Source organism: Amia ocellicauda, chromosome 9, assembly GCF_036373705.1.
Source record: "Amia ocellicauda isolate fAmiCal2 chromosome 9, fAmiCal2.hap1, whole genome shotgun sequence".
Lineage (NCBI taxonomy): Eukaryota > Metazoa > Chordata > Actinopteri > Amiiformes > Amiidae > Amia > Amia ocellicauda.
The window spans coordinates 43729661-43748850 of NC_089858.1; the positions used below are offsets into that span (position 1 = coordinate 43729661).

The 19190-nt window shown below is 38.8% G+C and overlaps 1 protein-coding gene across 1 annotated transcript in view; it reads left to right on the forward strand.

Moving 5' to 3' along the window:
• The window catches only part of zmat4b (zinc finger, matrin-type 4b), a 215447-nt gene that overhangs the window by 163647 nt on the left and 32610 nt on the right, over window positions 1–19190 (forward strand). Inside the window, exon 6 of the mRNA XM_066714559.1 lies at window positions 15131–15227. Coding sequence (XP_066570656.1) covers window positions 15131–15227 — 97 coding nt within the window. The remainder of the gene's footprint in view (window positions 1–15130; window positions 15228–19190) is intronic.

Here is a 19190-nt window from a genome sequence, read left to right on the forward strand (position 1 = left end):
TCAACCCAACATCCCGCACAAACACAGTGATCCGCAAAGAGAAAAAGTCAACACACACGTACGTGGACATTTACAGGTGCAGATGTCCGCAGTTCTCCAATGGAATCAGTGGATTTCTGCAGATCTGTGCAAAACTGCGGAAATCTGCGCAACAAGAGCACGACCACAAACTGCTGTTGCTGTTCGTATTCGTGTGTCTGACAAACACACAAAGCGCAGAGAAAAGAGGATGAGTGTGAAGACATGGCCGTGAGAGCTGCAGCTGAGCACCAGTCACAGATCTATCCATCCCACAGTGTGAGCAGCGCATTGTAGGGTCGATATTTAGCGCAGACCTGGGTCAATACAGATACTAATTGGTATCGTATTATTTTCCCTGTATAGAGTATTTTAAAATAACCTGCGCCGAAACAACCATTGGTATTTTAATAAATACGTATGGAAATCTTATTCTGCTGTCATGTCTATTATTCTGTTTATTTTCTCTTCTTCAGTCAGCTGGGCTCTCATTGGCTGCTAAGCAGGTCACTCTCCATGATCGGCGCCGATTTGAAACATGTTTAATAAAATCGCAGCGGCTCCGACCAGCTTACGATGAGATCGGAGGGCAGCGACGCATCAGCCCGTCTCTCACTACACGACCATCGGCAGCGGGGATCTTGACGATCAGTGCCGATTTGTCGTGAGGGCCAAATCGGGCTTAAATTCGTGTAGTGTGATCCCATCATTAGGCTATTATGGTCTAATTATAATAATACAATAATAAAAGCCTATGTAAAGAATGATTGCACTGTGATGTTTAAAATAACAATAACAATCAAAGAATGGACTACTGTGTTGTAGAGAAAATTAGATGTGGCACACCAAGTTTTTCACGCTACTGGTACAAATTCAGTCATAGTTTCATGTAGTGGGAGTTGGTTTGCTTTGTGCTGTAGTGCTGTATATTAGTATTATGTTTTCTGTAACTGCCTTTCCAACTGAGCTGGGGTTGCTACGGTTACCTAGTTTCTAAGCTGTTCCTTGTCAGTTAGGCCTCATAGCTACAGTATGTTAACAGTACTTTTCAAGGTAAACTCGCATAGCCCATTTATCACAGGGCAAAAGTAGGAGCAAAGATGATCTGGTAACTTTCTGCACGTGCCTCATACTCAGGGCCGGTGTTCTGACAAACTGAGCAACTTTGTCAGAATGAGCTTCCTAACGAAAGTAGCGAAAGCGCAGTGAACACGCCCATAAATGTGTTGGTAATAATTATGTACAATTAAAATGATTTTGACCGTGTTATTTCATAGTGACCAATTTGCTATTTACGGATAGATGACAGGATGAGCTACATAGGGTTTGAAAGCTTCTAATACAGTAATAGTGTTGAAAAACAGAGGGCCCATGGCATAGGCAGAATAGGCAAATGCTAGGGGTGCCGTCCAAATGAGTTTTTAACTTTTACTATTTTTTACTAATAATATTTTAATACTATTCATTTGCAATATTACAAAAATGCGAAAGCCCCCATAACAACATAACTACATAGCTTATTAGGCCATATTTTCTGTGTTGCTCGCGTAACCTCGACCCAGCGCATCAATCGCTGCACCCCCCGCTGTCATAGTTAGACTTACCTGATTGTGGAGGATGGGCGGTTTCCCGCCCAATTGGGCTACTTTTAATGACAGTGTGCGTGAAAAAAAAAAGGCTTGGGCGGGTAGATTAAATTAGGGCGTTTTTTCAATTATTGGGCGGGATTTCTGTCTATCAGACTGAGCTTTTCCCACCAATCCTTTCCTGCCTCTAATTGAATAGAATGTGTGTCAATCAAATATTTCTCAAATTAAATGACAGGTCATCCCCCTACCTGTCCATGTTTTGCTTCTGATTGGATAGAATGCATGTGCTAGATACTGATAACTCCAAAAAAGTCTGCGTCGCCTGCAGGATTCTGCCTCTGACGTCACCGTCTGTGTAGACGTAGCTAGGACAGATTCAGGAGATTTTTGTGTGACTACAGAAGTTGGTTAGTCAGCCAACAGACATTGAGTCAGCTTCAGACTTCATAACATATTTAAGAATAAACAAACCACACCATTTATGTTGTTAAAACACTTACAATCCACACACAACTGCTGAGTGTGAAAAAGGGATGTCAAAATAATAATAATGTAATATTAATTTCACAGTAAGAAACCCCACCAGATACTCAAGGAATGCATTTTAAGAACATATTTGTATAACTGTAACTGCTTACGTTGCAAGTTGGTTTGGGAATTATATTCCGTAGTTCCACTCATTAAATTCAAATACACAATAAGAAAAGAGCTTTCTTGGAATGACATGGTTACACTCGTTTTGACAGAGCCATTACAAGGGGTTCCAGTGCAAATACAGAGCAGTGCAGTGGGTATAATACAATATTATTTATGATATGGACTATATTATAGTACATTAAATAACTATACTCCGTGACTGTTCAAGTTTGTTCAAGTTTATCAAACACGTTCAGAAGAAGACCAGTTGATTCATCATAAAAGGATGGTTTTATTATCTACGTTAACTTTAGTTATTATTCATGTTTTATATCATAACTGAATTGTGTTTACTATTTCTCCTCCAAAAAGAGATTGACAGGCTAGCCTAAAGGGAATTAATGCATTAACCCAAATAAACAGACAAGTTCAATTACATTGCAAATTAGTTAACTGGTATTAATTTAGTACATAATGTAGCGTTAATAATATATTTTAATGTGCCATGGTCTGTGAGTTGCAATATTTTCCATGTTATCTTTAGTCGTTTGTTGTACTGTTTTTATTGTGCTATATAGATATTGTTTTCTATCAACAATTGAATTTGGGCGGGTTTTTAGTGGAGTTGGTGGGATTTATGTTGTGATTGGGAGGTATAGTCAATGAAATCTGCCAACGCTTATGAGCGAGTTCAGTTATCTGAAGCACTGAACACGAAACATGATAAATTAGCATCAGTACTCTACTTCAAACTATGTCAAAAAGACCAAAGCCCTCTGGTGCCCAGGGAAGGAAAAAGAAGAAGAGAAGTGGAGGAAAAACGGAATAAGGACAGAGGTATTGTGATGTGATGAATGCATAGTTTATCTAATTGCATAGTTACCGTTGGAGTAGAACATAAGAACATAAGAAGAACATGAGAAAGGTTACAAACGAGAGGAGGCCATTCGACCCATCGTGCTCGTTTGGTGTCCATTAATATCTAAGTGATCCAAGGATCCTATCCAGTCTATTTTTAAATGTTCCCAAACTTTCAGCTTCTACCACATTGCTGGGGAGTTTGTTCCAGATTGTGACTACTCTTTGTGTAAAGAAGTGTCTGTTTTCCATTTTGAATGCCTTGAAGCCCAATTTCCATTTGTGTCCTCGGGTGCGTGTGTCCCTGCTGATCTGGAAAAGCTCCTCTGGTTTGATGTGGTCGATGCCTTTCATGATTTTGAAGACTTGGATCAAGTCCCCACGTAGTCTCCTCTGTTCCAGGGTGAAAAGGTTCAGTTCCCTCAGTCTCTCTGAGTATGACTTTCCCTTCAGACCTGGAATAAGTCTGGTTGCTCTCCTCTGAACTGCCTCTGAGCAGCAATATCCTTCTTGAAGTGTGGTGCCCAGAACTGCACACAGTATTCCAGATGAGGTCTAACTAGCGCATTGTACAGTCTTAACATTACTTCCCTTGTTTTAAATTCTACACTTTTGACAATATACCCTAGCATTCTGTTTGCCTTTTTTATTGCTTCCCCACATTGCTTGGATGGAGAAAGTAAGGAGTCCACATAGACTCCTAGATCTTTCTCATGTGTTACTTCATCTAGATCTGTACCTCCCATAGTGTAATTATAGTGGACATTTTTGTTACCTGAATGTATTACCTTGCACTTGTCCACATTGAATTTCATTTGCCAGGTGTCTGCCCACAACTGAGTATTAACTAAGTCCCTTTGAATAGCCTGTGCTGCCAAGATTGTATCTGCTGAGCCACCTATTTTAGTATCATCTGCAAATTTGACAAGTTTGCTAACTATCCCAGAGTCCAGATCATTAATACAGATTAGAAAAAGCAAAGGCCCTAGTACTGATCCCTGTGGAACTCCACTAACAACCTCACTCCAGTTAGAAGCGACTCCTCTAATCGACACCCTCTGTTTCCTATACATCAACCAGTTCATAATCCATCTACTTACATTACCCTGAATGCCTACAGCTTCCAATATGAAGATCAGTCTTTGGTGTGGAACCTCATCAAAAGCTTTTTGGAAATCTAAGTATATCATATCATATGCTTTCACCTGATCTACAGCTGCAGTTGCAAGTTCAAAAAATTCTAATAGATTAGTAAGACATGATCTGCCTCGTCTAAACCCATATTGACTATCTCCAAGAATATGGTTTTCATTAAGATGCTCCTCTATTTTCTGTCTAATCATTTTTTCCAACATTTTTCAAGTAATGCAGGTGAGATTGATTGGTCTGTAATTTCCTGGCTCAGTTTTGTCCCCTTCCTTGTGGATTGGTATGACATTTGCTGTCTTCCAGTCAGTCGGCACATCCCCTGTTCTAAGTGTCATTTGGAATATTTGAGTTAGCGGTCTATAAATAATTTCCCTCATTTCTTTAAGTACTGTTGGAAATATCCCATCTGGCCCAGGTGATTTGTTGGTTTTTAATTCTGCTAGTCCCTTTAGTACCTCCTCCTCATTTATCCTGATCTCTCTCAGGATTTGACTGGACTGATTGTTAACCTGTGGCATGTCATCTGTTTTTTCTTTTGTAAAAATCTCTGTGAAATACTCATTTAGAACATTTTCCACATCTTGTTCATTTTCCAAGATACCTCCATTTTTGCCCTTTATCTGTTTCACTTCCTCCTTTATTGATCGCTTGCTATTGTAATATTGAAAAAAGCTCTTTGCATTAGTTTTAGCTCCAAGAGCTGTTTCTTTCTATTTCCCTCTTTGCTTTCCTGATCCCTTTCTGATCCCTTGTAGTGTTACTACATTATGCATATTGCACTAAGGTTTCTGTAATATAGTTTTTTCGTGCAATACTCTTATTTATATTGTATTTATAATTCATTTCATGTCACTTGTTTCTTTAATACTAATAAATGAAAATCTCAGATATAAAGCTCTGCAGTTTCTGTGTGAGTGTATGAACATAATGATCGGTGGTGGAATTGGCTTCGATGCAAGGGGCACCAGATAAAATCTTGCCTAGGGCACCAAATTGGTCAGGGCCAGGTGTTGTGACAGAACACCTGCATTAGGCCGGGTCAAAAAGCGGGACTAATGGCCCAGGGCCGGCCCAAATCTATGACCCTGTTCAAATATGAGTTCTCAAGTGTGAACAGGGTCTTGTTGAGCTTTCAATTTACTTTGCAAGCACTGGTGAACTATTATATTGCAAATTAAAAACTACATTTTAGTAGTTGTGGTCCATGAGTTTATTTCCAGTACCCAAAAGTCACTCACTTATGTACAATGGAAGATTGAAGTTTGCATGTGTGACGTTCAAATTGCACTCTGCTATTGTCGAGGTATTATTTTGTTGTTTTTAGAAGGCATCCCTGTCCATTTCTGCTGCTGGGGTGAGCATGTGTTTCTACTTCTGTCCTGGCGCTTTGTCTTCACTACAGAAGCATTCCACAGAAATGGACCATCTGAAATAGACAGATGGCTGAACGTGAATCACCCTGAGTAATACACAAGCTTTTATCACATTTCCATGACAACTGCTAGTCATCATGGTTGTACAGAATGTTGTGTATCTGTATTTGTATTACACTGAGATTATTGTTTTTTTTCCTCTTCCAAATGTGTTTGTTTTTCTAGTAATGTCTTGCCGTGGTGTCTGGAAATAAGTTTATTTTGTTTCTATACATGGTGCTTGAATACTTCAGGTCCCTACACTGTAGTCATTTTGATACCAGATAAATAAAGCAATTTTATAAATAACCAGCTTTCAAACTACATACATTAGGATCTGGCAAGCAAATGTCAGTGTGACAAATGTGATTACTGTAATTCACACTGTGTGATCCACTGCCTAATTCTGTTATCTGAGCTTGTAATGCAAGGGATAGAAAGCATGTGTATTGCCATATAATAATTCATTAAAGAATATCGGAAACAAAAAGAACTGGAACAACATATATGCTGTATATATATACACCGATCAGCCATAACATTATGACCACCTGCCTAATATTGTTTAGGTCCCCCTTTTGCTGCCAGAACAGCCTTGACCCATCGTGGCATGAACTACACTAGACCTAAGGTGTGCTGTGGTATCTGGCACCAAGATGTTAGCAGCAGATCCTTTAAGTCCTGTAAGTTGCGAGGTGGGGCCCTCCATGGATTGCAGGACTCGCAAAATTTCAAAATCTCTGGTAGCCCTTCGGGCAGGCACTCTTCAGATTTTGGTAGCCCAAAATGAATTTTACTAGCCCAAATAAAAAAAGTTTAATTTTTTTAATGTAGAAAATTGGTTAGGAGTCCAAATATCAATCAAAAACTTTTTCAAAACACAAATATCAACAATCAGATTTAAAATAATCAAATTAGAATCATCTGGTTCTAACTGAACTGAAATTTCTATTAATCTATTATGTAAGTGTCTGCTTGGTGCTGAGTGATTTACCTTTTGAAAACATGAGGTAAAGGGAATGAATGTGATTTATTTGTATTTCTACTGAACCATTACAATACAAATGTCTCCTGCAGCGCAACGCCAGACACATGAGCATCAGTACGGCGTGTTTAAGTTACCGGTAGAAGGGGCATAAAAACAAGGGACAACAAGATAATGCTTGACATGAGGTCTTAACTAGAAGTATTTTTACATACATTGGGGATATTGATGTTTGGTCATGTACGATTGATTTAATAGTGAGTTATAATCGTAAGAGACGGTTTTGGTCTCCCGAACGAACGTTCCACGCTCAGAGTTGCGACATAAACCCGAGCGCGCAGCTCTGCTGTTTTATCCATTAAACACAAATAAAAGCCTGACAATGCTAAATGTGTTCATTTTCTGATGGAATAATTAACATATTAAAGTGTGGCAATAAATTCAATATAATAATAATACCAGAGTGTTGTGAGGTGCTCTAATTATGTTATGCTGTTTATATAGCAGAATATATGCTAGTGTGTGTGTTGCACATGGATTCAGACATCTGACACGCAAAGTGACGCATTCACGTGAAAGTGCGTCTTAGTTTTTTATTCATGTATTTCTCTTAAAACAAGAGCTCCAGCACGGAGATTCAGGACAAATTGCACTGCATATTCCTGGGCCACCCAATATGCGTCCCGTGAGCCGACCCAGTCTGCCCCTCCCCTCCTCCGCTGTTACCGGAGAAAACACCGTCAGCAACCCCCCCCCCGCTCTTACCGGAGAAAACAGCGTCCGCCCCCGCACCGCACTTGCTCTTCACTCTGGCGACTGACTTTTAGCAAAGATGAAAACTTCATTGCGCACCGCTGCGCAGTCGATAAACGGCTTGAAGCTCAACTTCACTGCGGACAAATCTGCAGGATCAAAAACTTCTGCGATCGTATCGTATTCCTTAAAATAACAAGTCAAGAGAGTGAATAACGTGAATCAATCGAGGAATTTGATTACACTATTTCAGAGAGCCCGTCGGGCAGGCCGGTGATGCATTTTGTTAGCCCGACTGGAAAACACTATAGCCCCGGGACGTCAGGCTAGCGATTTTGCAAGCCCTGGATCGGACTTGTTTCTCCAGCATATCCCAGAGATTCAACACTTTGAACTCGTGATTCAACAGACCAGGTCACCTTCTTCCATTGCTCCGTGGTCCAGTTCTGATGCTCACATGCCCATTGTAGGCGCTTTCGGCAGTGGACAGGGGTCAGCATGGGCACCCTGACTGGTCTGCAGCTACACAGCCCCATACGCAACAAACTGTGATGCACTGTGTGTTCTAACACCTTTCTATCAGAACCAGCATTCACTTTTTCAGCAATTTGACCTACAGTAGCTCATCTGTTGGATTGGACCACACGGGCCAGCCTTCGCTCCCCACGTGCATCAATGAGCCTTGGCTGCCCATGACCCCACAAGAGCTGCAGTTTTGTAGATGCTCTGACCCAGTTGTCTAGCCATCACACTTGCCCATTTTTCCTGCTTCTAACAAATCAACTTTGAGTACAAAATGTTCACTTGCTGCCTAATATATCCCACCCACTCACAGGTGCCATGATAATGAGATTATCAGTGTTATTCACTTCACCTGTCAGTGGTCATAATGTTATGGCTGATCGGTGTATGTACTTAGCAAAAAAAGAAATGTCCTCTCACTTTCAACTGGTTTTATTTTCAGCAAACTTAACATGTGTAAATATGTGTATGAACATAGAAAGATTCAACAACTAAGACATAAACTGAACAAGTTTCACAGACATGTGACTAACAGAAATGGAATAATGTGTCCCTGAACAAAGGGGGGGGGGTGTCAAAATCAAAAGTAACAGTCAGCATCTGGTGTGGCCAACAGCTGCATTAAGTACTGCAGTGCATCTCCTCCTCATGGACTGCAATTAGCCAGTTCTTGCTGTGAGATGTTACCCCACTCTTCCACCAATTTCTGGGGGGAATGGTCCTAGCCCTCACCCTCCGATCCAATAGGTCCCAGACGTGCTCAATGGGATTGAGATTGAGGAAATCACTTCCAGGGAAGATGGGTTTGTGCCCATAGGTGATGTTGTTGCCTGTGATGTCTGGTAAGGACCTGCCTTACAACAGGCCTACAAGCCCTCAGTCCAGCCTCTCTCAGCCTACTGCGGACAGTCTGAGCACTGATGGAGGGATTGTGTGTTCCTGGTGTAACTCGGGCAGTTGTTGTTGCCATCCTGTACCTGTCCCGCAGGTGTGATATTCGGATGTACCGATCCTGTGCAGGTGTTGCTACACGTGGTCTGCCACTGCGAGGACGATCAGCTGTCCTTCCTGTCTCCCTGTTGCGCCGTCTTAGGCGTCTCACAGTACGGACATTGCAGTTTATTGCCCTGGCCACATCTGCAGTCCTCATGCCTCCTTGCAGCATGCCTAAGGCACGTTCACGCAGATGAGCAGGCACCCTGGGCATCTTTCTTTTGGTGTTTTTCAGAGTCAGTAGAAAGGTCTCTTTAGTGTCCTATGTTTTTATAACTGTGACCTTAATTGCCTACCGTCTGTAAGCTGTTAGTGTCTTAACGACCGTTCCACAGGTGCATGTTCATTTATTGTTTATGGTTCATTGAACAAGCATGGAAAACATTGTTTAAACCCTTTACAATAATGTCGGGTTGTTTTCTGAATGTAAAGCTTGCACCAAAGTTGCTGAAACAGAGTAATAAAAGATACTCACTATCTCCCCACAATCGTTTATGTATGGTTCTGTGTATCATAGATAATACTCCAATGTGAAAAAACTATGGTGTACCTCTTCGAAACAAAAGCTATATTGTTTTTCTAATAGTCCTGATTTCAAAATATGGGAAATCAGAAATATAGTAAAGCTATTTTATGCAAGTGAAATGTGTGTGAAAGTCATATGAAAAAAAGCAATTATGAAGCTAACCAAAGTTCGTGGAATTGCATTTAAAAGGCTGGTTCGGATCCTGACTATATTTGATGGAATGAGGCCTGTGCATGGTTACCTACTTTCTATGCTGTTCCTTGTCAGTCTGGGCTCATAGCTACAGTATGTTAACAGTACTTTTCAAGGGAATCTCACATACTATATCAAGAGCCCATTTATCACAGGGCAAAAGTGGGAGTGAAGATGATCTGGTAACTTTCTACACGTGCCTCATACTAGATCACCCAGGAAAGCATTCTATACGAATCTAAAGCTTGGTTGATACTCTGGTAGCGATCATTTACAAAAGGTATGAAAATTACAGAAGGACAAATCCATCCAGGTTGCTAAAGAGAGAAATATGAGTTCTTATGCAGGTAGACATATATAGATAGATAGCCATTTGAATATCTGTGCCTGTGTTCTTTTTATTTTATTTTTCTCCTTTAATTTTTTTCATCTTTTCATTCCAGCTTTGGTGTTATACCAAGTGATCATTTTGTAAGTATATACAGATGACTGTTAGCATTCTGCAACAGTCAGCTTTTCCTCTCAAAGAAAGCATAGTATAAATTGAAATGCATACAGAGGATGAACTTATTCTGACAGACCATACGACTCATTAATAAGTATCGCTTCATAAACTGTTTATTAAAATAAAATAAATTAATACATGTTGCTTCAGAAGCAGAGACAATACATTTATCTGTGGCGTTTTTTCATTTTTTTTCTTTTTTAACGTGTTTATGATATACAGGTGATACACAAAGTAAAACAGTTGTTGTAAGAACTGTTACACTAATAATAGACATCACTATATAAGAGAAAAGAGGTAACTAAATGTTGTTGGTGAAGCCACAACTTTAATAGCAGGCAGTCAGGTTAAACACAATTGTATATTTCACAATGGAAATCAACACCTTCTACTAACTGAATTCCACTGCACTGCCTTCTTGTATTGGCATCTATGAAGAAAGTTAGGAAAAAATATTAGTTTTGTTTAGCAAATTACAAGAAAATATATTCAACACCTGTGAATCTTTTTTTTTTTAAATGTTACACATAAAAGGGTTGACATCTCCTAAATAACTATGGGCAATGATGCCCAAATGCAGAGACTTTTTATAACACTGCATCTTAATATCAACACAGAACATTCCCCTTGACTGGAACACAAGTTGTTTTGCATATTGTTTAAACTTGCAAGACAACTTTAAAGAAAAATCCAGATATTTATGTACATGTTTGTCAAAGGGTTTGTATTACAAATAGTGGCAGGGTTTGTAATAACATATTTCAACGTATCAAAAAAGATTTCTGTCTTTCCCATCTGGTTTTTAATTGCCTCTACAGGCGTCTCAATAATTCCATCACTTTCACTTAATGACAGCTCATAAGAATGTCACAGAAGTGCACAAATCAAACTGCAGATTAAATATTAAACCATTGTGCTGCATAAGCACTGATTGAAATAATCTGTGAATATCTGCTAACTCTAGTAGGCAAACACTAGGAACATTTTAATGTTAGAAGGATGTTTATTATTTATAATTTATTATAACATTATTTATGTTTATTATAACACTATAACAGTATATCACCCTAGAGCAGTTTTTGTTTTTCTTCCATACCTAATGGTTGAAAATATTGATCACAAGTGTGATGTTGTATTAATGTCTGAAGAGCTCTGTGGCAAAATCTGCAAAGGCTGCAATACCAAATACAATTAAAATTGCATTTCTATATTGCTTCAAAGATAAATAGAATATATATATATATATATATCAAAACACCAGGAAATCATTTTGGCGCTGTGTTACATCTTTGGACCAGCCTACACTCACGGGCAAGAATACTGTAATACTGTAGCTTCCAGCAATTTGAGACTTAAGGTGTGATAATAAGAGTCTATCATGGTAAAGATGCCTCGTGTTTCTCAAAATTGACAAATAAATTTGTAAGACATGATCTGCCTCGTCTAAACCCATGTTGACTATCTCCAAGAATATGGTTTTCATTAAGATGCTCCTCTATTTTCTGTCTAATCATTTTTTCCAACATTTTACAAGTGATGCAGGTGAGACTGATTGGTCTGTAATTTCCTGGCTCAGTTTTGTCCCCTTTCTTGTGGATTGGTATGACATTTGCTGTCTTCCAGTCAGTTGGCACATCCCCTGTTCTAAGTGTCATTTGGAATATTTGAGTTAGCGGCCTAAAAATAATTTCCCTCATTTCTTTAAGTACTGTTAAAGAGACATTTGGTCTCTTTAAGGATTTGATCCATCCTTAGAACCTGCAGAAGAAGCTTTATAGCACTAACTCTGACAGTGCTCCCTTCGTTGATTTTCCCATTCCCTTCACCACAATAAACAGTTAAAGCTATTAGGCAGAACTATAAAACGCTCCAGTCCTCTGACCCGGTCTGAAAACACTGCAGGGGGAAATTAAAGGAGATTGTGTTATCTTGTCTGCACTAGATCTTGACATTAAATAATGAAAAGTTAAGCTCCAGTCACTTTCAATAAGCACTTATTAAGACTAGAGTAGTGGGCCAATACAAATACTATTTTTTTCCTTTCTTTCATTTTTTCTACCCCCAACTTATTTCTTACTAAACTTAGATAACCAATTCCACCTCTCACATTGCAAAACTGCATCAAATATAACAGTTCCTTATTGATTTACAGGCAAGAGTGAATAATATGGGCTCAAATTAGCACCATAAGTAACGAATTAAAAATTACAAATATTGGAAAGCAAAAAAAATAAAGTTGAGTAAAAACTGATGTTGAGATCAAAAATAAAACAATCAAAAGCAAAATGTATAGAATTGTAAACAAAAATAATTATATCAAAAGCAAAAAAATAATAATTGAAAGGATATAATGTTAAAGTGAGAGCACTGGAGTCCCTGTCTTTGGTTGCGATGCTGTGAGCCTCGTTTTCGCCGCCAGTTTCTTTGCTTTCGTTTTTTTTTTTTCGTTTACGAGTTTTGGCACTGTTTTGTCGTAAGGGTGGGGCTTAGAGGGAGGCGTAGGTCATGGCTCTCCATTTTTCCACCAGGTTTGAGTGACGGTTCTTCCTAACCCAGTCAGTGATAAGAGTGGGCTGGTCTCGGGTGATCTCTGTATGGGATGGTAATCGATTGTCTCGATTTCAACAGCACTGCCGATTCTAGCAACTCATTAGAAATATCCTGTGTGTGCTCATAGACCTGCAGTCAAAAGCTGGAAAATCCCTACACTGGATCCCACCGCCTTCTTCAAAATATTCTCCCCCCATACAGCTACGATGGACCTCGCATCATTTAGCAAGAGGCAAATGTTGGGGCATTGTATTCAATAAGAGCATGTGATGTCCCAGTTTATGTTTAGGTAAGAAACACACACACACACACACACACACACACACACACACACACACACACACACACACACACATATATATATATATATATATATATATATATATATATATATATATATATAGATAGATAGATAGATAGATAGATAGATAGATAGATAGATAGATATAGATATACACACACATATGCACAGTCACCTACAAAATGACTGGTGCCATTGATAAAGATGAGAATAAAGGCAGTATAAAATAAACACATATGTTATATGTAGAAAGCGATTGTCTATAACTTTAATTAAAAACATGCTTTGTTTATAATTAAATTCTGAAGCCATGTAGTTTCACCACACTCAATTGCATAGTTGTGACCCACCCTGCTCACTGATTGGGTTAGGAAGAATTGTCACTCAAACCTAGTGTACCAATGGAGAGCCATGACTTACACCGCCCTCTAAGCCCCGCCCTCATGACAAAACAATGCCAAAAGTTGTAAATGAAAAAAAAAAAAGCAAAGAAACTGGCAGCGAAAGCGAGGATTGTAGCATCGCAACCAAAGACAAGGACTCCAGTGCTCTCGCTTTAACATTATTTCATTTCAATTTTTTTTTTGCTTTTGATATAATTATTTTTGTTTACAGTTCTATACATTTTGCTTTCGATTGTTTTATTTTTGATCTCAACATCAGTTTTTACTCAACTTTTTTTTGTTTACAATATTTTTTCTTTTGAATTTGTTACTTATGATGCTCTTTTGAGCCCATATTATTTTGAATTTGTTACTTCTGGCTCTAATTTGAGCCCATAGAATAAGAGAGTGCAAGAGAGATCCAACAATATTCTCAGTATAGATTAAATACAGGAAGCTGAATTACAGAGCAAGATATAATATGGTTGAATCGGTGGCATGGGTTTGGTTTCAGAATCGGGGGCATTTTGCGGGTATTTGTGGAGTTGTTGGGCGGAGGGTGCATGGATTTGTCGAGCGGGGGACGTCTGTAGGTAACTGGTTCCATCACTAGGGAGGAAGGGAGGAGAACAAGTAGGCATGGGATGCTGTAGAGTGAGGGAAAGATGAAAGTGCTGGTTTCATTGTTAGCAGACATAGGGAGCAAGTGAGGAATCCAGGGATTTTTCAGTTACCATTAATAGCCAACTCCCTATAGTTGATTGTCAATCCATACTCCCTGACCCTGTCCCTGAGGCCTTCTTCACATGAGGTCAAGGTTGCCCAGTCTTTCTTAAATATACTACATTGATTTCCATAAATTGTGTGTGTTGGGGGGGGGTTATTGTAGAAACACAGTCAAGGAGGGATTCATTAAAATGACTGCAATATGCCATTTATTAATATTCCAGCAATTCTATTTTCTCTTTTACTTTGACGTTTTGTGCTTGCAGATTACACGCCAAAGCCCACGTGCCTTGTTTACAGACACGTTCATGCAGGCTTTGGATTTTGGGATTCTTACCTACTGTCTGCTTTGATTACAAATTTTCCTCATAAAGCCCCAGCGGGCATCTGCTAAAAATATCCCGAAAGAAATCTACTCTCAAACAGCAGCTGCCTATCCGGGGAAAATAAGTAACATTCGATTCTGTGGCAAAGACTGAGAATTTAAAGATTTGTGTTCTTCTGGATCTCAGAGTTTAGATATTAAGATTCTCTCTCACTCCCGCTCTCTCTCTCATTTGCTCTCCCGCCCTCCCTCCCTCCCTCCAAACTTCAGGATAAGTATCAGACTGTTTTACATCCTCTTTGAAGCACTGTTACTGAAATTTCAGATAACTTGACAGAGAATCAGCTGCATATGATTAGACACAAGCAACGCTAATACTTTATATGCTAAAGTCTGTTTGACTCTTTTGTATTATTTAGGTTCATCGGTACTCAAGAATAGTCCATGCAGATCGCCAACTTGAGTAGTAGTGGGTAGTATCCCAACAACAGAACTGACATAAATGGCCAGTAACCCTTCTCACCTTCTCACGGTTGTCCACTAGATCTAAGGTGCTCTATGGACATTCAGAATTCCTCTCACTATCGCAGAGTATGAATATGAGTATGAATGAGTATGAATGCCATGTCAATCACATATTACTACCTTAATTTTCAAGGCAGATTAATTTAAAATAGTTTTCTTCTTATATTTTTGTTGTTGTGCAGGACTGAAACGAAGCTATACTTGTGAAGTGTGCAGTGTTACGCTGAACTCTGTAGCGCAGTATCACGCACATCTTCAGGGCTCAAAACACCAGAACAAGTGAGTATGTATGAATTTATTCTTTTGAGATGTGGTTTGTTATGCCGGTAGAGATGCAGTGAATTGAAAGAAGAAGAGAATTGATCAACGGTGCAGTTTGTAAAACATTTGGAAGCAAAATAAATGTTGCTTGATTGATTGATAGTATTGTTTTATTGTTTTAGTTTTTTCTGCAGCTTTGTAGTTTGTTGGTTCTTTTAACCTATTTCAAACACCCTATTATCTGGGCTGAGAAAAAGACATGTTGTGTTTAGACAAGATAACAACAGGGCTAAATAGTGCTTGTGATACAGCACAGACTTGCTGTGTTTGTGTAGTTGTCTATATTCTATAAATGAATTTCCTGGAAACCACTCAAATTGGGTCAATTAGGAAGGCTTTTTAACCATAACCCTTTAGAAATACAATGTGTTATAGTCATGTGGGGTCAAAAATAGCATAGGCTATTGTAACAGCAGGGAATAATGGATATAACTCTTTTATGGTATGTTATATTAGAATTAATTTCTCCACTGTGGAATTCAAATTGAGTTTTGTGGACCAATTCTCAGTGCTGAAACTGTTATGTATTCTCCCTTCACTAGGCATCAGGTGAATCATGTTTTACTTGAATAGATTCACAGTACACAATCACTGTTCCTGATTAAAATAAATGATCTTGGGTAAATGGTATAACACTGGATTTTTTTTTTCTTTTCTCATGTGTAGAAGTGATTCATTCACTCACAGCAAGGGAGCTTATGTAAAATAGTCAGTCTTTTGAAGCTGTGTAACCAAACAACAATACAAACACGTGAGCAGGTAAAATGAAACTGGACTGGACTTGTGAAATAAAATGAATTTCTAGCTATTTTAATAAGCACTAAACATTTTTATTTTGACTGGGTGAGACCTTTGCTTGTGTGAAAGATTAATAAGATTATTGGGCTAATCTACATGTGCTGTTAGTTCACTCAACAAAAGTGTGAAGTATAATTGCTATATAGTATATTAAGAAAAACACCAATTGCGCTGTAACATAAAACAGAGAATATGTTTAAAAATTGTCTATTCTCCCAGAATGCCATTGTTGAATGTTCACAGTAGAGATTTTCCACTTTTCCTTAAAATTGTGCATCATACAAAGCACTGCATCACATCACCAGTGGAGGAATTGAATGCCATTAAACCATCTTATTCTATTGAAAGCTGCTGTGATGCAGACAGCAGTGTTAAACAGCAATGATTGACTGTAGCAAACCGCAAACTTGAAAATCCCTTAAGTGTAATCCTCAAGCTAAGGGACACTTGTTATAAGCTTGTTCTTTATGTGCTATAATTTCCTTCTGCCATGTTTACAGATAAAGCTACTTTGTGGCTTTTGACTTAAGATGCTGCCACTCAAACCATTCTGGAATAAGAGTCTTAATTTCCCAGTGAGATGTACCCTGCCTGCACTCTGTCAGAGTGAGGTATTGTTTGGTATCTTTCTCACTAAGCAGCAGAGTTCTTTTTCAAACTACAATTCCCAGACTATTAAACTTTTGCTATTCCCACAGTCTCCCTTTCAGTACAAATGGGAGATTTTTAAACTTTTTCCCATTTATGTATTTGCTTGTTGTTCTGCATCATTGGCATTTTGAGAAATCAGTCTTTTGTTACCTGACATTTACAGCTTTTCTTGTGTTCAGAGCCAGATTAATCATACCCAAAATGAGTTTTACAAATCTGTTGAGATCAGACTATTGCTCTTATATTTATACTGTAAGGTTACGTGGGGGGGGGGGTGTATTTTGATAAGAGCATTTTAGCTCTGAGCTGAAGCACTGCTCTAAAGAAGACCTCTCCCCCCCAAAGTTATCAGATTTCCTTAACTCATCCAACTGGTGAACTGGTTTACATCAAAGTGACAGTCTTGGGAGGATGGCACCAAGAAATGGCCAAATAGTTTGGAATCCCTGCTGTGAGATGTCTGGGGAAGGAGGCCTGTAGGTAATAAAAACTCTTTGAAATGGACGAGAGCCAAAATCCCGACACAGAGCTACGAACCCGGGCCAACCGGCATTTCCAAAAGATGTCATGGATTGACATCAGTCATAAATCAAGCCCCCCTCCAATAGGACACTGGGGGCTGAAACCGAAATCCAATCTCACAAACTCAAGAACCAATCATCTATTGATCTGACAGGCGTATAAAGGGTAGCGCACGGCATATCTCTCTCTCTTTCTCACCTGAACTAGTAACTCGCTGCCACAGCTCAACCTGTAGCTCTGTTGCCAGAACCGGAACCAGAAATCAAGTCTTTGCCGGCAACAGAAGAATTAAATTGGGAGAAGGAGAACTTTACAAACTGCGCCTGCCCACCTGTACCCATCTGATCAGTGGAGTTTTACAGCTGGACAATTGACTCAGTTGACTGAATACGAAAGTGTCAGTCATTTAAATAGCTATTGAGTCTTAAGAAACTCGACCCTTGGAACCGAACAGGGCCCTGCTTTCCTCAAAGACTTTGTCTTCAAGTAACTATGGTGGAAACCCTGCTTGCAAAGATTTTGTGCACAACCTTGGAGCCTTCAAACCAGTGGAAAATCTGTTTGGAAAAGACTGTTTCGCAAAACCCCAACTTCCAGGTGCATCGACTGAGTGGAAGTTCTTGGACCAAGCTGAACCGGACTGCCTTTGTTCCAAACCACACGGACCTCGTGCCGTGTGCTGTTATCTGAGCCCGAAGCCAGAGAGGCCTCTCTGCGATGAAGTTCAGATAAGTTTAACAGTTTGGAGTTTGTGATTCATGACATTTGAGAAATCAATTAGAAATGTTAATCTGTGATTCATAACTCTAGAATGTGTAATATCATTTAGTTTTGCTTAAATATAAATGTGTGTTGCATTAAACTGTTTTGTTGACAATTTTAGAAATAAAACCTGTCAACATCGAGAGATATCTTCTCATTCCTGTTTAACTGTCTAGTCTGAAATTGACACACGTTAATAGACATTAGATTATTGGTGGCCCTGCCTATCCTTAATCATTGAATAATAATCAGTTAAGGGAAATTGTGGTAACAAGTAATGATAGGATCTTTGTCGGCACCTAAACGTAAATGAATTATATATATATATATATAACGAGAAGTTACCTGACATAAATACTAACCTGTGTAGTTATTTGATGTCCGACTAACAATACTAATGAGAGACTCACCTTCATCTTACTAACCGGTATTGTATTCAATGTGTTTATAACCTTTTTTGTTTAACGATTTGTGTGTTATCATATGCGATCCCGTGGTCTTTGATTTGGTCACGGAAGTGATTTGTCTTTGATTTGCTGATCTAGAGTTGAATTTTAATTAGTTTTCCCCTTTTGTATAATTAGTTTAGTGCTACATTTAGTCTTTATTTTTGAATAAATTTGACAATTTATATCTTTGGAATTGGTGTCTGCGTCCAATTATTACGGAAATTGAGTTCTACAAGATTCCAGGATTCGTGATAAGGTGATACTATAAATTCACTTCTTTAATTGAAATGAATAAGTGTACCTTACGCTACACACCCTTCTTCATGTGGAGTTAGCCTAGTGTTCCTTCCCCTGTAACATATTAGCAGCAGACTACAATAAATATTTGTTAGAATTGGGGCAAAGTCCCATATAAATAATTCATTTCAATTAGACAAAGCTGTCACATTCACTGATAAAATATAGCCCCCTTTTATCTGCCCCTTATCATTGAAGTCACTGTTCGACACCAATTATATTAGATTGGTTTCAAACGATGTATAATGTATAACCTTCTTAAGCAATTCTTTATACATGATCTATGGGTCATATTGTACCCTACTATATTTAGCCTTTTTGTTTTCGAATCAGGTGAAGTATTTTAACAAAATGCCTCTTGCACAATGCAGTTTACATTAATTGAATGTCCTGTGGGAAGGGGAAAGGTGTTTGGGGAATTTAGGTAATTTTGTACACATTT